At 32.5% G+C, this 21782-nt stretch overlaps 2 protein-coding genes across 2 annotated transcripts; both read right to left on the bottom strand.

Moving 5' to 3' along the window:
- Positions 1-13384: 13384 nt before the first annotated feature.
- Positions 13385-14894, bottom strand: LOC143624203 (protein FAR1-RELATED SEQUENCE 5-like). The gene is made up of 5 exons (XM_077094917.1): positions 14719-14894; positions 14566-14632; positions 14373-14483; positions 13683-13890; positions 13385-13605 (listed from the first exon to the last, which is right to left on the bottom strand). Exons 1-5 carry the CDS (start codon positions 14892-14894, stop codon positions 13385-13387), a joined length of 783 nt encoding a protein of 260 aa, XP_076951032.1.
- Positions 14895-14930: 36 nt separating this feature from the next.
- Positions 14931-16093, bottom strand: LOC143624202 (protein FAR1-RELATED SEQUENCE 5-like). The gene is made up of 3 exons (XM_077094916.1): positions 16075-16093; positions 15241-15496; positions 14931-15159 (listed from the first exon to the last, which is right to left on the bottom strand). Exons 1-3 carry the CDS (start codon positions 16091-16093, stop codon positions 14931-14933), a joined length of 504 nt encoding a protein of 167 aa, XP_076951031.1.
- Positions 16094-21782: the final 5689 nt, after the last annotated feature.

Raw genomic sequence — 21782 nt, 5'->3', positions numbered from 1 at the left:
TCAAATAATTTTGCTAAACCAAACCATAGATAGTAAGAATTAATCCTCAGTTATGTACTTTGCTCAAAATAGATGGAGAAAACTTTATAAAAGAATCAAATATATTTTTTTATTACAAATTCTTTTAATCATTGGCTAAATGACAAATATACTTAAATCAGTTTCACTACGGCACCCATTGCTCTAGCTAATTGTCCAACATTTCCAAGTGTGATTTCTATATTATGTATGGTTATGTGTAAGGGCATATCGGTTATAGTATATTCTTCTTTTTTATCAATCAAAACCTCTTCCTTTAAAGGAATTTTAGAAATAAGATCTTTTAGATCTCTTTTCCCTTTTTTTCAGTTCTCTTCTTTAATATTAATATTGTAATTTTTGTTGTATTTTTTTGTTACTTTGATTATATATATATATATATATATATATATATATATATATATATATATAGGAGTGGTTAATGTACACTAATGTACAATCGTACATTACGTACGCGAGAATCTGGAGCGTACAAATAGAACGCGGTGGCAAACTTGTAATTAAAAGGAAATTGACAATATACTGGTTATCAAAAGGGCAATTTCGTCCAAATAATATTTCAATTTATCCTCCCCATTCACGAATCAGTTTCCCTCATTCCCCCAAATCAGTTTCTATAAACCCCCAATTCCGTTCGTCAATTACGTTTTTGCAGTAAACGGAGTACCTCGAAACACCATTGATAACAATGGAGGTGAATGCGAGCTCGGCCGAAAAACCGATTTCAACGAAGCTTGTTGTTAAGGATAAAAAACGAAGGTCCAAAGCGACAAAACGACAGGCATCAAAACGTACAAAAAACACGTAAAAACATTTCTAATTTGTTACCCTATAACGTATATTAGATTAGGTTTGAAGTTGTTAGTTGTTTTTATTTGTAACAATAAACAAATTAGCATAAGTTGTAACTAAAACTTTTTTGATTTGAAACAAAACGTGTTAATGTCCAATTTTGTTTAGTAAAAAAGTGAGTGCTTAAAATTGAATTATCAACAGAACGTGTGAGAACGTTTAAAATTCTTAGGTGTTTTTAGGTTGGAAAAATAGAGGTATAAATCATGAGAACGTATTAAAAAAATGTATTAGGCAACACCGATCATATTCTTTTGTATGAAGATGTTGAAAAGAAAAAAAGAAATGCAGAACCGACTGAGGAAAAAGAGCATGACCTGCAAATAAGAAAGCTAAAACAAAACAATCCGAAGAAAGAAATTCCAACTCCGACTTTGATATCCGATGAATCCACAGAGTAGTATACGGTTAACTTTCAATACGATATGAACACAATTTCCAAAGTCCAATGACGTGAATCCTGCAAAACAGAACACCGTGAGCTCGTTACGGGAAGGATGAGGTGGGGGGTCTTCCCGTAACCACCCTCCGGCGTGAGAATAAGTACAGTCCTGATGAGAAGATAAAGTACTTAAGTAAATTGAGAGAGTACAGTGATTGTGAATGAATACCTTATGATGATCGAGATGGTATTTATAGCCGAAGGATGTGGGAAGGTGATTGGGCCAGCTGTCCCTTAAGAATATGCCTGCATAATCGTCTGGACACGTGTCCCTATGTGATAGGTTCAACCTATACGTTGCATGTGCATGTATAACAACCTGGACACGTGTCTCTTTACATTTGGTTATCGGTGGAATATTGGCCATGTGCACAGTTATAACGACCTTGCCAGATGTCATCACGCATTACCCAAGAAAGCATCTTGGTAATCATTGAAATTCAAAAAGAAAAGGGTGGAACACAAGCAACATTATAATAAGAAAAAAAAGGGAAATCAGAAGCCGAATTACACAATTCTGATTCAGACTTTGAAACATCGAAGAAAAAAGCCAAAAGGCCAAATGCTCAAATAACACGTTGTAGAAAACCTTTTGAAGAATATATAGATACAAAGCTTTGGATTAGGTGTGCACCAGGTAATATTTTTGAAGCAATTAAAGTGATGAATGAATAAGAAAAAAATGGGTTGAAGAAATGGGATTTGGGTTATTGTTAACAATGAAGATTACCACAATACCTGGTCGATTGGCATATTGGTTGGTTATGAACTATGATCCTGATCTGAATGAATTAAATATGGGAAACCATATCGTTAAGATAACACCACAATTAGTGCATGAGGCATTTGGGATACCAATTGGTGGAGAAACAGTGGTAGAAAAAAACAGACCAAGATTGGGCTCAATCATTTGTGCAGATATGTTTAGAAAACAATTTGAACATTCAAGGATAAGTATTCAAAACGTCTTGGATAGAATGAAAAAACATAATGGAAAAAGAGAAGATTTCAAACTGAATTTCCTTGTGATGTTCAACACATGCATTGAGTTGATAACAAAATCTACAACAGTCAATTTGATGTTCGTCACATCAATTGATGACTTTTCAAGAATCTCAAAAATGAATTGGTGCAGCTACATGATTCATAATTTGAAGAGATCAACAAACGAATGGAAAGGTATAAAAGAAAACTGAAAACAAGAACAATTCAGGAAAAAAAATACTACGGTTCGGTGGAGGAACTTTAGGGCACCCTTGGAGAAATGCACCTGGTGTTGTAGCTAATCGAGTAGCTCTAGAAGCATGTGTACAAGCTCGTAATGTGATCCAACAACATTGCTTGCAGTGATTTACACACATGAGTATCATAAACGTCATGGAGCATTCGAGAAGCCAATCAGAAGACCAGCAATTAGCTACATAACTTTAGCAACTCTTATGAACATGGATAGCTACTTGTATAATAATGGTCCATTAACTGATACCGAGGAAGACAACGAAGACTCATGTAAGTAACTATTACTTTCTAATGTTAAAAATATGACTATTGATGCTATAATAATTTTATGTTTGAAAACACCTAAAACAGTGAATGATGGTCCTTCAAATATTAAACCAACTGAAAAGGATGAGGTTCTGATGATCACTGGAGCTTGCAATGAGAAAACAATGAACAAGTGAGTGAAGATAGAACAAGGCAATTCCAATTAGTAAGAAAAAATGTGACTGATGTGGATAATGCTATGATGAACACTGCTGCTGAAAAGGAGAATGAAAAAGCGAAAAATGATCATGGTAAGTAACTATTACTTTCTAATGTTAAAAATAGGATTACTGAAGCAATATTAATTTTAAACTTTGAAAATACCAAAACAGTGGATGATGGTCCTTCAACTGAAAAGGGTAAGGTTCTGATGATCACTGGAGCTTGCATTGAAAAAGAATTTAACAATGATCAAGTGAGTGAAGATGCAACAAGAGTGGAAAATCAGCATGACGAAGAAGGAAAAAATGAAACTGCCAACAAAAAAGAACAAAATGAAAAAAATGTTGAAGAACATTTGATGATGCCTATAGGGACAACAACTCAAGAAATAATAGACTACTACTCTACCCAACCACAGTTGTCTGGATTGTCTGCATATATGCCTAAAGAACCTTTCACCGAAGAGGAACATGTAACAGTTCTAAAACATACAAAACATTTCCTTGTAAAAAAATAATAACAAAAATATTTATTACATAATTGGAACAAAGAAATGGACAAAATATCAGAGGAATTTGATAAAATTGTCACTGAAATCAATGATTTGGTAAAGAGAGGTAAAGAAAGACACGGAACAAACATATGGTTATTTGACATGTGTTGTGCTTGGGAAGCTAAATTCAATCAAAACCATTGTTCAAAAGAAACACCATTTGGATCTCAATCTGAAGGAGGTCTAAATGAATTAGGTAAACACATTTGTTTATTTAATTGTATACTACAATACCTTTCTGAGTTGAATTAGGTAAACCCCTGTATAAAATTATAGTTGCAGTAGTTAATCTTTCAATAAATCAAAGCAACTCTGGTGTGGATCCATGGTATGCCAACAATGGAGACAATGAAGGTACTTTCTAATACATTAAAAGAAACAATATAAAACAATTATAACACGTTCTAATACATTCTAAAAAAAAAAAAAAAAGATGATATGAAACAAGACCAAGAGAAGCAGAAAGATGTGGAGAAAGAGCAAAATAAAGGTAAAACATCTTGTCTATACGTTCTAATACGTTTTACAGTTTAGAACTTTTGGTATTTATTAAGTATTTTAAACAACAACGCTGATGTGAGCCAAGAACATGAAAATCCAAAAACCTTAACCAATGAGGTAGAAAAAGATGTTGAGAATGAAATTGGAGTAATCAAAGAGCAAGGAATAAATCAAGGTAAAATCCATCTCCTTTGTACGTTCTAATACATTCTAATGCATTCTAAAAAACAATCTAACAATTAAATACACGTTCTAATACATTCTAATCCAAAAAAGTTGTTGTGAAACAATACCAAGAGAAGCAGAAAGATGTGGAGAATCTGCCGGGGGGGGGGGGGGGGTGAGAGAAAATGAGAAAGAGCAATATACAGGTAAAAAACATCTGGTTTATACGTTCTAATACGTTTTAGACCATTAAATTTTAATTGTTTTTATGTATTATGTAATTATATCAAAAAGATGATGTAAGAAAAGATGATAATGATGATGTGATCAAAGAAAATGTTAGCCAAGAACTTGAGAATCAAGGTAATGAATTAGACAAAGATGTTGATAATCAAGGTAAAAACAATATGCTATAAAAACCGTTCTTATACATTCTAACATTTTAAAATTTTGTATTTATTATGTATGTAAATGACAAAGATGATGTGAGGAAAGAAGATGTTAGCCAAGAGCATGAGAATCCAAAAGATGTTGATAATGTAGTTGGAGTAACCAGGGAGCAAGGAATAAACCAAGGTAAAAAAACATCTCCTTTAAAACGTTCTTATACATTTTATTCCTCTATATCTTAAATTATTTTATTTATTATGTATTTAAATAACAAAAATAATGTGCGCAAAGTAGATGTGTGTGCCCAAGTGGGAGTAACCAACGAGCAAGCAAAAAAAAAGATATGAATCCAAAAAGCTTAACAAATAAAGTAGAAAAGCTCGTTGGGAATCAAGTGGGAGTAACCAACGAGCAAGGAAAAACACAAGGTAAAAATCATCTATTTTATACGTTCTAAGACTTTCTAAAATATTAATTTTATTTTGGTACATTATTAAATCTTGTTTCATTTGATATTATACAATCCTTCAAACACAAAAAAGTTGTTTGAAGATGATGAGACTCATGATGGCTTTGAAGACGGGGAAGATCAAACTCAAGGTAAGGGAAGGTCTATTATTATCATCATATTTTTAATACATTCCAGTACGTTCTCCCATAAATAAAAAGGTCTACTATTATCATATTTCTAATATTGTGTTTCTTGAATTGATTGAAGATGATAATATCAAAAAAGATACATTGACTGATGAAAAAAGAGAGAGACTCAAACAAACGTATCGTATATTTCTCAAGGTGAACAACTTCTCTGACAAAGAACTGACTCACATGAGCTTTGAAGACTTGGAAAAAATGTATAAGACTACAAAAGAAGAGGTTCAGGAAAAAGAAAAGCGGAGGATGGAAGTAAAGTTTACTGACGATAAGGAATGAACAACTTAATTATATAAAAGATTTAGTGGGAAGTGTGGCTTCTTGATTGATCATGGAATAAACTATGAGATTGTTGATTCCTTTAGCAAAAAGGAAGTGGAGGAGAATTTCAAGAAAATTTCAAAGAAAATACTAGAAGGTAAATACGTTCTAAGATTATCCTCTAATTTTAAACTATTTTTTATCAATAAAAATGATAAATAAATGTTCTAACACTTTCTAGTATATAAAACCAATAAATCAAATTGCAGAAAAAGTTCCAATGAACATATGTGGTTAACAAGGGATTTAAGAATGACGATGGTATGATACAAACAACTTATATAATTCAAGGTAATTTTTTTAAAAGCTATTGATTATGGTAAAGTAAAAGTGAAAAATCGTATAAAAAAATTGCAGTGATAGAAGTTGAAGAAAAGAATGATGAAAAGAGATAAAGTCAAGGTACACAAAATTTCTTTATGACTTAATAGCAATATTTGTTTACAAATATGTAAAACAATCAAAATTTTAAAAAATCTTTATTGAAGGAGATGAGAAAGTAGGTAATGGTACATCAACACAAGAATATGCTGAAAGAAAAACGGGAGAACCCATTCGAGGTAATCAAATTAAAAAACCTGTTTGTTTTAAAATAGTATTTTGATAAAATAGTAACAAAAAAAATTAAAAAACAAAAAAATGGTATGCAGTTACATAAGTGGAAGAACTAAATGCAGAAATTGGTGACAAACAAAGTATCAACAACTCTACTCAATGTATTAAAAAGTTTTATATATACAATCACAAAAACACACACACACACAAATGTATATTAAAACTTAGTCGTATTATAGGGCTGGTTGATGTTAATGTTGAAGAAAATTATGAATACGACAATGAAGATTTGGATTCAGTGATAATGAAAACTCCGTTTTTCAATCAATCAGCAGAAGTTCTCAGAAGTTAGAACTCCTAAATCTAATCAAAAAAAATTACCCATTGTTGCTACATCTCCTACACCAGTTGCAAGTTATCATAAAATAGATAAACTACAGCGAGAAGAAAGAGAGAAAAGATTGGCACCAGCCTTGAAATCACCTTACTTGAACCGGGAAATTGGAATGAATGAAAAAATAACAATTGATGAGCGGATTGTTTCGCGATTTGTTATGGGTGATCTTTCTAATAAACATAAATTTGAAGTGATTTACAAGTCAAAATTCATCACTGCTTTCAAGTTTGTGTTTGAATGCTTTTGTCCGGATATATACATCTCGGCTGGTGCTATGGACATTTACACAGAGTTGTTGAATCATGAAGAGAAGAAGAGAGATGAAAAATTATCCCCGTTAAGGTTTTTTGCTACATCCACAATTATAGTAAGTATTACACCTTCATTTTTACGTTAACAAAAATGTATACACATATTAATTATATCAAATTTTGCTTTTTGATACATGAAGCCAAGTGATTACTATTTAAAGGAAGCAAACGTCAGCGATTATAAAATACTAGAAGTTTTCACAGACAACCTTGACAAGATAATGGATTTACATAAATACAAGTCACTCGAACCAATTACGCTGTTTGTTGTGCCAGTACTTTATGAATACCATTTCTATGTGGTTGTTTTCAATTTGAATACAGGTACAATCGTGCTGATTGACAACATGGCTAACGGTTATATATCAAAAACTGCTACCTTTAAATCAGCTCAAGAAAAGGCAGATGCTACAAAAAAAAGCTTCAGAAGTAAGATACAAGGGTGTCCCAGAAAAACTGGTAAACATTTAAATATTCTGTAAAACTGATTTAATGAGTATATTAAAAAAATAAATAAATACGTTGGTTGCCCGTAGAGGGATATTTTTTGCATGTACTTATTGAGAAAGAAGCACCCGATTGCGCCAAGGATGGAAATATCACAAATCAAGAGGCTACAAATGGATTGGAGAACAAAACGCAACAAAATCGATTGTGGTGTCTTCGCTATAAGACACATGAAAACTTACAAAGGGAAGTATCCATGGACATCTGGATTTTATAAAGAGTGTCCAAGACATAAACGACAACTAAATGATTTGAGGATAAAATACATGTCAAAGGTGTTACTATCCGATATCAACAAAGCCAAATCCGATTTAGTTAGTCTGGCAAAGGAATTTGATGCGTTATCTGACAAGAAACTGTTCAGTAACAACATTTTAACTGCTAAAATTGATGAGAGGCAAGATGAATAAAACTGACAGGTGAGAAAAGATTGGGAAAGCTTGGTATGTTTATTATATTTTGTATGGAAATGACCTTTTAAATAGTTTGTGATTATACGTTCTAGTAGTCATAACTTGGATGGGCATATGATAGAGTTTAATTAGATGTTGATTATAAGTTCTAAATGGGATGGTGTGCAATTTGGTTTTGCTTATACGCTCTATCTTACTTTTGCTTATATGTAATTGTTTATAAGATAGAAATATATTAAAACATAGAAATTTATCACAAAACACATAACACAATAAAAAAAAATAACATTAAACATAAAAACATATAACATAAAAACATAGAAAGTTATAACAACAAATAAAAAAAGTCAAAAAGAACATACAACAATTGTTGGGTAATCAGAAAACACAGCCTAATTCAAATTATTATATGATAGATTTGAGAAACTCGGTCTTCAATTCAAGAGAGCAGTTGAGAAGTTTTATCGCCTTACACAAATCTTTCAAATCATCCACCTCCTTTTTCCCTATGTCAACCAAAAACAAAGCACGCAAATAAGTAATAGTACTACCGGGCATGTTTGCTAGCAAATTTGTAATTTCATCCCTCATATCCATATTTACACCAGCGGTCATGATAAACTCATCGTGTAAAGCAGCACGATTCTTTATATCTTCACAGATCTGCGCTTGAATCTGTTTCAACAACAAATACTTAGCTGATGAAGAATACAATGAAGATGAGGAACCCTCACAATCCATATCTTGTGAAATGATTTTTGTGTGGTGAAGTGAAAGGAGTGGTTGAAATTAAATAGATAAAAATAAAGGTATATAAGACAAAAAAAACTATAGTAAAAGAAATTATTGGGAAAAGTGAGAATCTTTCAAATATCAACAATGTGTTTAAATACACTTACACGTTCTTATACGTTCCATCAAATGACAGTTTGAAAAATCACAAAAATAACCCTACTATAATGACAGGAGTACTTAACACCTTAGTAGCCATGATTTCAACTTAATTATGCTATATGTTAAACCCCCAACCAATTAAAATACCAATAAAAAAGTAATTATTGTGAAAAGTGAGAATATTTCAAATATCAACAAATGTGTTTAATAATTTAAGTATCTGACAATTATGAATACACTTACACGTTCTTATACGTTCCATCAATGCCAGTTTGAAAAAATGGTCACAAAATAACCCCTACTAAAATGACAGGTGTATGCAATCATAAACTTTCATCAGATTTCAACTTAATTATGCTATATGTTAAAACCCCAACCAATTAAAATACCAATAAAAAGTAATTATTGTGAAAAGTTAGAATTTTTCAAATATCAACAAATGTGTTTAATAATTTAAGTATCTGACAACTATGAATACACTTACACGTTCCATCAATTCCAGTTTGAAAAAATGGTCACAAAATAACCTCTACTGAAATGACAGGTGTATGCAATCATGACTACTAAGGTGTAAATATACCTAGATATAATTATACTAAATTCAGATATTTGTAATAAACTTCATTCACCAACCAATAACACTAAACAGTCTATTAAAAGAGAGCAAACACAACACACACACCATACAAAAACAAAAAAATTGAAAAAAAATGGATTCTGGGAATGTTACTGTGAAGAGCATTTTCAAAGCAAGAATCAACATTGAGCTTGAGAAGGACTGTAATCGTCTACGAGTAATTGAAGAAATAAAGGGGAGTGTGGAAGATGAAGCAACAAAAAATGATGTTCTGTACCAAGAAGTTCTGAAGCAACCTGATAGCACGTTCAAGAAAGAGGCAACAGCCTACCTGGAAAAGCAAGATCCATGCTATGGTCAGCTTCACGATGTTCTGGAGAAAACAACTCACAAGGTGTCGGTGAATAAGAGAGTCAAGCGTGAAGATGCCCAAGAGATACTTGACAACAACTAGGGTTCGAGATGACTGATGGTGTGGTGGTATGGTGGTGTGGTGGTGTGGTGCTGGTGTGATGTGGTGGTGGTAGTAGTTTATAATAAAGTTTGTGAATAGGTTATTTTCATGATGTTATGGTGTGATGTGATCCTGTAACATCCCAAAATTTCTAAGAATAAATAATTAATATATTATTTATTTAAGATGGAAAAGTTTACTTTAGTTTATAAAAAAAATAGTTAAATAATAAAGATAGAAGGATAAGTAGGCTAATTAGATGTAATTAATTATGGATCAAAAAGGAAAGATGAGCCTAAGGTCCATGGGCTTAAGGGAGTATAAATACCCCTTAAAACCCTAATTCTTTCCATTTTCATACATATCCACAACATAGCCTACACCATCAAAAACACACACTTTTCAATTCCCGTTTTTGAGAAAACCACCCACAAAAAAACAAAGATTCTCGGAGATCTAACCGTCGGATCGGTCTCAAATTTTAACTGAGTGTTTATGGTATAGAAATGAAGATTTCCACCAACTAGATCTTCGATCAGAAATTGGGAAGTCCGGTTTTATCAGAAAAACCGTAGCAGCTCAAAAATGAAGATTCCGGCTACTGTTCAGCTTTTCCGGCGACTGTAGCAGCTGTTTCCGGCGAAGGTGAGCTTATGGTATGTAGATCGGGACAAGACGGTTCCGTGGCCGCTTGAATCACTCAAATCAAAGTTCGTTTGATATGGTTTTGAGCTTCTCGATTGATTTTAGACAAATACCTCAAAGGTACGTTTTTGTTAAAAATGCTTACTTTTCATGAACGGATTTACATGAAAATTGGTAGGATGATAGATCGGGTCATGATTATTGATAAAGTAATGAACTTGATAATAAACGGCTTAGCTGGTTCGTTTCGGGTAAAACAAGTAGTGTTCGGTTTGTGAAAAGGACGGGTAAACGAAGTCGGTTTTGCATGAAACTTAGTAGGATAGTAAATCGAGTATAGCTATACCATAAAGTTGCAAACTTGAAGATTAAAATGGACTTAACGAACTCATGGTTATGAACGGCTCGTTTAAATAAACCCTATATCTAGTTTTGAACGTTTTAGCTATAAAGGTTCAAGCTTTATGCTAGAAAAGGGTTAAGTCTTGATGATGGGTTGGTAACGAATGTAAAACGGTTAAGGAGGATGGGATATAGGTGGTTAAAAGTGTAATTATGGACCGTTAACCGTTATTTGAGCCTAGAATGGATTTAAAGATAGGAAAATAAGATCTGAAAGCATCAGACACGGGTTCTCGGTGACCTGAGCCTCCACCTTGAGTTCTCGGTCAACGCGAGAACCCGGTCGATAGGAGTTCTTGGTCAGAGTTCTCGGTGACCAGGGTTCTCGGTCACCAAAGATTTCGGTCAAGCAGGAGTTCTTGGTCAAACCTGAGATCTCGGTCAGACCCGAGTTCTCGGCCAGATTAGGTTCTTGGTCAACATAGTTTTTTGTTGACTTTGGGTCTAGTCAGTTGGGCCCAGAGGCTACAATGAACAGTGGGCCTGATCTACCAAATTGACCCATGTGTAATAATTAGACAACAAGCCCAACTTAGAAAATACATTGGTTAACTAAAATGCCAACTTAAATAATTATATGGTTAATTAACAAATATATATATTTAACAGTTAGCCGGGCACAGTTAAAGAATGGAATAACGATTAACGGCGAACGCAACAGGATCCAGGTGAGTTTCTAGTTCCATTCCTTGTTATGTTTTCGGGGCTGTGTGCATAATTGATATGATTTGTTAATACACTTATCCTAAGTGATAAGTGTATGCCCTATGTAATATATGTGAACGGTATGAATGATTGCTTGTCGGCACGTGAACGATCTTCGGATATTGCACGTACTATCAAGTTATAGTTATGAATATGAATGCTATGTATAATGTATGAATGATTGCTTCGGTACGTGAACGATCTTTGGATATTGCACGTACTGTCAAGTTATAATTATGAATATGAATGCTATGTATAATGTATGAATGATATGTATGTATGTTATGAATGAACGTAAGAGATAGAAAGGTAGAAAAGGGACTGGACCCTAATAATATCCAAGGCAGAAAAGGGACCAAGCTCTTTAATAATCTCGAGGCAGAAAAAGGACTGGACCCTACTAATATCCAAGGCAGAAAAAGGGACTGGACCCTAATAATATTCAAGGCAGAAAAAGGGACTGGACCCTAATAATATCCGAGGCAGAATAGATTAATGTAAAGTAGAAATTTGAATTAAGTATGAAGGTAAGTATATATATATATATATATATATATATATATATATATATATATATATATATATACTATGAATGAAGTATGAAAGTATGAATGAAAGTATGTAAGTATGTATGTAATGTATGTTATGTGATTAACTAGAACTCACTCAGCGTAGCTGACTTTTAGTATGCACGCAGGTGAGTAGGATGAGACAGCTCGCTTGAGGGGGACATGTGGCATCGAATAAGAGGCTGGCATCGGAAGACTCGAGACGTTTATGTTTAATGTTATGCTATTTTGAAAGACAAGAATGTTTATTTTAAGACAAGTTATGGATTAACGTGATGTTTTTTGAATGTTTTATATTCCGCATATGTTTTTATTAACTCTGAAGAAAAGAACTATGTTGATGAGTAAATCCAACGCCCAAATGTAAGGCACCGGTAACGGGGCCTTACAGATCCACTTTTGTAACCTCTTTTGAACCCGTTTTAATTTAACATCAGTTAATATCAGTTTTAGTAAGTATTATTCACCCAGCTTACACGTTCCAGTACCAAGCTTTTCCAGAAAAAATAAAAACATAAAAGTTTAAAAAATAAAAACATAAACAAAACAAAGAATTAAAAAAAACTATTTGTCTCGAAGTTGGGGACAAGTTGGCTGTTATGACCCTGTTGATGACAAACTTTGCATTCCCTATATTTCTTCCCAGATCAACTTATAGCTATCTCTTTAAGGGATTTAATCCATTTATGTGACCCGCAACCCTTGTTTTTTATACCACTAGGCACACGGACGGTCACCTCTGATGGTAGATCATACCCTAGAATAGCAGCAAACCATCCCTTTTTGATAAATGAGTTCTGTTGTATCTTGTCTCATCGGAGTTTTTGATTATTATATTCATTTGATCCCTGACTTTAATTAACTCATCAACAACAGTTACATAGCTATTTATGAGATACTCACCAGCCAATGTTATTTCCCTTGAGATCTCTTTAACTTTTAAAATTTTTTCGTTACCGAAACTTTAAATAGATAGCAGTTCTAGGATTAAGACCAACATCTCTCTTCCAACGATCCACCATGTACTTTTTGGAAAATCTGGTAACTCTGAACAAATTTAAAATATAAAGGCTGTGATGACATAATAATCCATTATGTTCAAATCTTTTGCATTGACATGAAATAGTCGAATCAATTCTGTCTTCACCTTCCTTCTTAAACAATACCTGACAGACAAAATATACAAAATACTTTAAACATTCTATCAAATCAAAATATCTTACAAAAGAAATGTATTAAAACGTTCTACAAAAAAATGTTTAACTATTTCGTACCTCCAAACAGCCTAGGACATATGCATTAAAGTCAAATACAGAAAACCTCACACAATCTTATTCTTCAGTGGATTTCAAGCATGCAAAACCGCTTCTAATATGAAACATTTCATCTTGAAAATCATTGAAAATAGCCTTTGTATACATCAGTTCTGCTTCCTTCTCAAACGGGTTTGAACTAACCGGTTCTGCATGCGTGTACCTTGTATCATGATCATTTTTCCTACCATTGTGCCTTTGAATCTCCATACAATGATCAAAATGACTAAAGAACTCAACTAATGATAATTGTGAGTTAGAAACTTGACAAAAAAATGATTTTCACTTTCTGATCTTGATGTAGTTCTCATAAGACCAGACAATGGTTCATCTATATAATATGCAGGAATCCAATCATATCTCATTTCAAACATGTCAGACAACCATTTATTTGTTTCGAGATCATATTCCTTCATTATAAGTGTCCATTGCGTCTCGTATTCGGATTGAGAAATTGCATCCGTCCAAACAATGTCACATATTTTACGTTTGGAATCTTCATTGTTACAAAGGGCAACAACAACCTGATGTTGCAAAATTAAAAGTTTGTTAAATCAGTCAATTTCAGTAAAAAAAAATTGGGTATATACAATCTTATAGGTTCTAATAGATGCATAACTGATGCCTAGAGATACACATTTATACAAACCGATGCATAATAATGTGTTTACACGTTCTAACACGTTCGAAGAACATATAAAAATATCCAATTAATAAAACTGATGCATGCTAATATGTTTACACGTTCTACCACATTTTGTAACATATGTAAATATGTTTATAAATTTAAACACGTTCTGAGATATGCATAATACTTTAATATGGTAAATGTTTACACGTTCTAACACATTCGAAGAACATATAAAAAATCCAATTAATAAAACTAATGCATGCTAATATGTGTACATGTTCTACCACGTTTTGTAACATATGCAACTATGTTTATAAATTTAAACACGTTCTGAGACATATGCATAATACTTTAATACGGTAAAAATAAAATTACCTTGTCAGCAAGTTTTTTCATAATGTGCCACATACATAACCGATGTCTCGAATTTGGTAAAACAAGGGAGATTGCTTGCTTCATAGCAGGATCTTGATCAGTAACAACCACCTTTGGGGCAATACCGAAAGAATCAAGAAAAAAATTTCAAAAGCCATGAATAAAATTCAATAAATTCAGATGATAATAACACAGCAACAACAGTAACATTCCGACAGTGATTATCAATGGCAGTAAATGGTACAAAAACCATATTGTACCTGAAAAACTAATTTATATAAAACTAATTTAAAAAAAATATGTAAAAATATAAAAAATAAAAAACAAATGTATTAAATTGACATACTTGTTTGTCTTAAATCTGACATCAAATGATATAATATTTCTAAAAGCCAAATAATTTTTCTTTGAAATATTATCAGCCCAAAACAAACGATCTAACTCACCGTTAGTATTAACTGTATACTCAAACGAATAACCATCACAACAGTTTTTCTTCCCACTTAATCTTTGTACAACCATTTCAGCATCATGCACGCCAATATAACAAGTTAAACTCTATTTGAAATTCTTACAATCGTCTTTTGTGGCCCCAACTTCCTCAAATCCTCCATACTTTGTCCTCATAATATTAAACGCCTTAACAAGGCCCAAATTCAATGTTGACATCTCATATATAATATCTTGTTGTACATGAGTCAACATTCTATTTGATCGAACAAAATGCATATCATTTGCATCCACCATTTCATGATTATGTCCTTCGACAAAATTATTTATTTCAAACCTTAAACCGTCAACAGATTTTAGAAAAATATGAGCTCATCAACCACACCGGATTGTTGGCCTCTTCCTTCTTTTATAATACGGTCTATTGGAACCATCTTTTTCAGCCATAGAATCATAATTGTTTGCAGGTTTATGACCTTCTTTCGAACAGGTAAAATATTTAGACTTTAATAAACCGTCATTCATGTACGAACCTCCTTTACGAACACAAAAACCAGCTTTCTTTGCATATTCACAATAGAAATCATATGCATGATCAACATATTCAAAAATCGTTCCTTTTACAGGTTTACAAGATGCATTAACTTGCGGTATAACAAGATCTGACGAAGGATCTGATAAACAAAAGCAATTTAAGTCATTAAAAAAAACCATTTCTGATAACACGATCTACTAATACGTTTTGTTAACACGTTTTAAACAAAAAAACAAACATTGATATATAACACGTTTCAAATCGACTTAACCTAATACAAAACTACATTTAAAATGGTTTAACATATCAAATAAAATGCACCTAAAAAACATCTAATTACAGTTTAAAAAATACCTACTAAAAATATATTTATATCATAATTTAAAAACTAATCAATATCAAAATAAAATTAATACGTTCTACTACGTTATAATATGTTCTAACCGAATTACAATTACTAGCCAAAACTATACGTTCTAATACGTTCTACTACGTTATAATATGTTCTAGCTGAATCACAATCCTATTCACAATTTGCTATTAAAAACACGTAATTTGAAGTCTAATCGAATCACGATTAGTTGACAGCTATAAAACACAATATCGATCATAAAAATAACCTAAAAATCAAAAAAATTAACTTGTCAGCCGATTAAACCTGCAGTATACAACTAATTAAAATAATAATTGATTAGAATTAAACCTAGAATTACTTACTTTGATGATCGTAATACATGACGATAAAATCAACGAAATCCGTCAAAAGTTAATCGAATAAGAAAAATCGCCAATTGTAAAGCAGTTATAGGATACGTGATCAAAAATAATAAAACAGGGTATATGCAAAACGGTTTAATATACTGGAGCGATTAAATTTTAAAAGTAATGTAAAAAGACAAAAACACCTTTCTGTTAACTTACGTGATCAAATTAATCAAATTGGTAATCAATGATAGGAACCCTCACGTACGTAATGTACGATAACCAATTTTTGTATTGGATCCTTTATCTATATATATATATATATATATATATATATATATATATAACTCCAAAAAAGTTAAGAACTTTTAGGAACTCATAAGAATCAAACGCTTTTTTAATTTTTTTCATACATTAACACTGTTTGAGACTAGTTATACCATATTATATATATATATATATATATATATATATATATATATAAATTTGTTATTACGTATATAAATCACAAATTTACATATGTGTAAAATTTATGTAATAACAAATTTACATATATGCAGAAAAAAGTTTAGATATGTGTAAAAACTAATTTTCATAATTGTTATCATAAAAATAGATATAAAAAGTGATAAAACTACACTCAAATAACAATAACATACAAAAAAATTATAAAAAACGTTAATTTTCTAAGGTTCCTTCAAGTTCTTAATTAATTTAAGAGTTCTGTAATGATACTCATCCTATATATATATATATATATATATACTAGAAGAATGCCCGCGCGATGCAGCGGGTGTTTGAACATAGACTCTGGTAATCATGTAACAGTTATGGGAGTTCATGGTTCGGTTTGAAACCTTACAACCGTTTAAATCGATCATCGGTTAGGTTAACGATTGTTTTTTTCTTTAACTTTCGGTTTCAATTTTCTACTGTTTAGTTACTATTTTCGATGACAAATAATCGTTACTAATAGTTTGCTCGCATGTTTAACTTAAACCATCAAAATTGGCCTTGAACATTCATACGTAACATGTTGATTTTTTAACTTAAAAAACTCCAACAAAATCATACTCAATTTAAAGAGAATAAAATGCTCGTTTTTATGGTGCAACATTTTCTAAAAAATATTTACGTATGAAAAAGTTATGTCGATTTAAAAATCGTGGGGGAAAGTTGGTTTAAAATTAAAATAATTGGTAATAAATGGTTAAAGATTAAAGGGCAAAATTATAAATATTCTTGTATTTAATAAAAGTTTAGGGTAAAAAATTATAAATATATTAGATGAATTGAAAGTTCACATGTGAATTTATGTTTGAAAGTCTATTTTGCCCTTATTTATTATACTTTGTGGTTGTACCATATGTTGATTATGTTGTAAATTACTTAAAACTTAAGCGTCATAATTTGCCCATCTCTTGTATATTATATATAGTATTGATATATATATATATGTGTGTGTGTGTGTGTGTAGGGAGAGTATCAATTAAGAACTCATAGTTTATTGAGAACTTTAAAAACTCATTTTAACCAATCATATTATTTTAATCATTATTTACATTTCATTGAATTAAAGGGTATTGATGTAAATTAATCAAGCTCAACGGATCTTATTATTTCCAAATCTCCCCAATTATCTTATTAACCTTCCTAATTTTTCTCCATTCCAATCTGCATATTAATATTTCGATTTTTACATATATATTGAGTTCTTATTTAATTAAATTTCTTTGGCATTAGATTGTCTTTGCTTCCAGAACTAATTCATGTTAAAATTTTTATCCTGGTGGAGTTGAAGATCAAACATGAAAGTATATTCTAATTAATTCATGTTTAAATTTTGCTTCTGCAATAATATTTACGTAGAATATTGATGTAACACAAAGTGTACACATTTTAGCATCAAATTATCATTTTATTTTGGTAAAACTCCATGCAAATTCGTTGTATTTAGTACTTAATTGAGTTATTTATGAATTTGCAGGTTCGGGCGCCCGCCCGACGAAGAAACGATGAAAAGATAGTGTTTTTCGAACAAAAATCAAGAATATGCCCAAAGTGCATGACCATGCTAAGAAAGTGCATGACCATGCTGCAGGTGCATGACCATGCTAAGGAAGTGTATGACCATGCTGACCAAGCTGCACCATCATGCGCTTTGGTGCACCACCGTGCATCTTTATTGGAACCCGTGCACATCTTTTTAGCTTGCCAAAGTGCATGACCATGCTACGAAAGTGCATGACCATGCACCTTTATTGGAACCCGTGCACATCTACTGTCGTGTCAAAAGTGAAACTGCACCATCATGCACTTTTGTGCACCACCATGCACTTCCGAGTGCACGACCCCGTGCACTATCCGATGCCGATAACAAGACACATCAACTTTGAAAGTGTACTAGCTAGTGCCGGTAATGCACGACCACGCACTTTTGGTGCATGACCGTGCACTTTTTTGGAACCTTCAACTCTGAGTCGCCGAAAGTGAAAGTTTGACTTACCAAAAATAGTGCACGACCATGCACTTTTTGTGCATGACCATGCACTTTGACCAGAAGCTTATAAACACTTGTTTTCACTTCATTTTGGTGTGTGGAGTCTTGGGTATTCTCTCCCAACCAAGTGCAGCAATTTTTGGGGATTCTTGGAGGCTTCCACCAACACAAGATTCATCATTCCATCCTTCAATCCTTGCTTGATCATAGTTTGCATTCCTTTATTCTTGAACATGTTTTGTAAGCTTATTTCTAGTTTGATTGTAGTTGTATTAAGCCTTATGGGCTAATTACTTTTGCTATCTAGACAATGTTGAAACTCTTATTAATGTGATATATTATCTATGTATGATTTTGGTAAAGTGGTTTTCTTTCAAGAATATGGTTGAATTTATAAGTTAATATTAATGGTGTTCATGCTTGTTATGTTACATAACCTTGTTAGTTTTACAAATGTTTAGGCATTCATGTTGGAAAACTATGTTCTAGATGTTTGTTTGTAAACCTTGAATGTTCATGAAATCTTTGTTTACATTGCTAAGTTAGGAATGACTAGTAAAAATTAACTTGGTTATATAATTATTGATGAGTATGAAACCCTACACTTAATATTGGAAAATTGATGAGTGTTGTTATGATTCTTGACTTGGTGATGACTTGCTAGTTAAAGTTTCATAAGTTTATATTAATTTCATGAATTTGGCTACTTTAGTGTAATCTTAGGTGGTTAGAATGTTGTTCATGCTAGCTTTCCTTTGATTATGAGACTTTGTTGTTTTGACAAACAAGTTAGTCTATGTTTATCTCTTGATTGAAAACCCATCATGATGATTATTTGCTAGTATTAGGTTGCTTTATTGAAATCTAGTATTTATGTTTAGATTCATGATGTTTTGCCATATCATTGCTATTTTGTCATGTCAGTAGAGTGGATTCTTGTCTAGGTAGTTTGTTGGATTGATAGTTTTTCTTGTATTTTTACTTGCTTTGTTTTTATTTTATGCTATTTAATTAGTTAAATATTCAAATCAAGATTTATTTGTTCGGTTGGTCATTTACAAAGATTTAGTACTAGAAAGTTTCCGTGTCCATGGATTGATACTCGGTTCTTGCCGACACTTTATTACAAACGATAGGTACACTTGCCTATCGTGTGTGGTTTAGTTGTAGGTGAAAACATATTTTATAACCCGATTTGTGTGGAATTTTTACTTAAATATTTATATATATATTCACACACGTCAAGTTTTTGGCGCCGTTGCCGGGGATACGGTGACTTTTCTAGAACGATCCAAGTATTTGATTTAGCCTCGTTTATATTTTCGATCTATTTTATTTTACTTTATTTCGTTTTTATTCATCTTATTTTTATTTTAGTGTATTTTACTTGTTTAGTTACCTTTTTTATTTCCGTAGCGACTTTGTGTCTAGGTGTTATTTTTTATTTTTATATCTTTTGCTTTATTCATTATTTAGTTTATTTTTCTTCAAATATGTTTGGTGCCCGTGATCCTTTTTGTTTGAGTGTTCCTTGCAGTGATACCTATGGAGCAGCACTACTATAGAGATTATTGTGAAGGATACCATAATGATGACGGGAGTTATCACATGGAGGTTTGGTGCGAGATATGTGGGGAACCCCATCACACACATGATTGTTATTATTCACCTGGGTGTCCCACAAATTTTAATGAAGAACCTTACCCTTATTCACAACCATTTGAGGGTCTCAACATACCACCTTCCCAACTCGATCTTAGCACGGGATTTCTAGAGTATTGGGAACAAAGAATGAAATGTTGGGACGTGATGCTCGAAAAAGGCATGCATGATATTGGGATACCGCTACCGATACTCGATACTCGTGAATCCGAGGAACAACTCCGTAGATTAGAGGCCCAAAGTATTATTGTCAATGAACTTTGTGCTAACTATCGTCGGGAGAGTTTGCCTTGCTACACTAATGACAATATATATTGGGATGATGAGGATGAAATTAAAGCATCACAACCCTCATCCATTGTTGTGTTGGAGCAAACTCAAGAACCGGAGACCACAATGGACAAAGTGCAATTCTCAAGCCCACGAAGTACCGCAAAAGTCCCACCTCCGGTTCATATTATTCCATCGTGGAAAGACGAGTTTGGGGATGAATTGTCCGGTATACTACTCATGGAAGTGAATGAAGAAGAGTTCGACCCGGTTGGTGATCTTAATGAATTGGAAGCATTATTATTTGGAAAACCAACCGTAGAAGTCAACAAAGCACCGCACCAAGAAGAAAATTTGCAAGTGAGTGGGTTCACCAACAAACCAATGACTATGGAGACATCCGATTCACTACCTTGCAATAAAGAGTGTCCGACCATGGATGAGCATGATGGTGGATCGCGACCCAAATCAAAAACACCACGGGAGACGACATGGAGAAAGCCGAACCAACCACAGTTCAAGGCGTGTCAATGGTCATATGAACACATCAAAAGTATAAAGAAATGCCGATATGATCGCCTTCTTCACTACATAAATTGTATCAGGTTTTGTCCGGGTAAATTTAAGTGTTGGTGGCATGACCCGTTTATTTATTTTTTTCTAAAACACTTTTTATGTTTACCATAAATTTCTTACAAACCCATGGTAAACTCATCAAACTAAACGGGTCGTATAACAATTTTCAATATCAAAGAGCCACCCGTTAATAAGGGGTTGTGAGTCTAGCTATCGACTGTTGCAAAATGTAGCATGTTTAGGATTTTCATGTGTTTGGTTATGGTAGATGTAGGGTTGCACCGTTTTCCCTCATTGGTGCAACCCATTTGTGTGTTTTTTTAAGTACTTGTTTTGTTGCAAACTATATATTGATGGTTTGAGTTATGTTGGTTTTGGGATGATGTTTGTTGGATGCTTTTATTATATATGATGGGTTTATAATGTGTTTGTTAGTATGTCACTGGCATGTTTTGGTTTCTTTGGTTTTGGATGCTTTCACGCGTTGCCGGATCTTTGCTTCTGGCAGCTTTCTGGATTTCAGGGGAGTTTTCTGTTCTATCTTTTGCACTTTACTTTTATAGTTTTTTGTTGTACAACGAGGGCATTGTACAATTCAAGTGTGAGGAGGGAATTTGAACTTTGTTTGTTTAAAATTAAAATTTTTTGCAAAACTCCTAAATAAATTTTTGTAACAAATAATAACCATTAAGCAATTTTTAATTCAAACTTTAAA

Source organism: Bidens hawaiensis, unplaced genomic scaffold (assembly GCF_021521415.1).
Source record: "Bidens hawaiensis isolate Kalapana, Puna unplaced genomic scaffold, B.hawaiensis_p1.1 tig00003698_1, whole genome shotgun sequence".
Taxonomy (NCBI): domain Eukaryota; kingdom Viridiplantae; phylum Streptophyta; class Magnoliopsida; order Asterales; family Asteraceae; genus Bidens; species Bidens hawaiensis.
This window is presented reverse-complemented; position numbering and strand designations above follow the sequence as displayed.

Excerpts from the sequence above, each read along its gene's own strand:
- LOC143624203 (XM_077094917.1), bottom strand. The coding sequence starts at position 14,894 with ATGGTTGTACAAAGATTAAGTGGGAAGAAAAACTGTTGTGATGGTTAT. Across the intron at positions 14,633-14,718 it reads GTCAGATTTAAGACAAACAA|GTACAATATGGTTTTTGTAC; the intron begins GTATGTCAATTT and ends TTAGTTTTTCAG. Across the intron at positions 14,484-14,565 it reads GGAATGTTACTGTTGTTGCT|GTGGTTGTTACTGATCAAGA; the intron begins GTGTTATTATCA and ends ATTGCCCCAAAG.
- LOC143624202 (XM_077094916.1), bottom strand. Across the intron at positions 15,160-15,240 it reads AAAGATGGTTCCAATAGACC|GTTTGAAATAAATAATTTTG; the intron begins GTATTATAAAAG and ends TGACGGTTTAAG.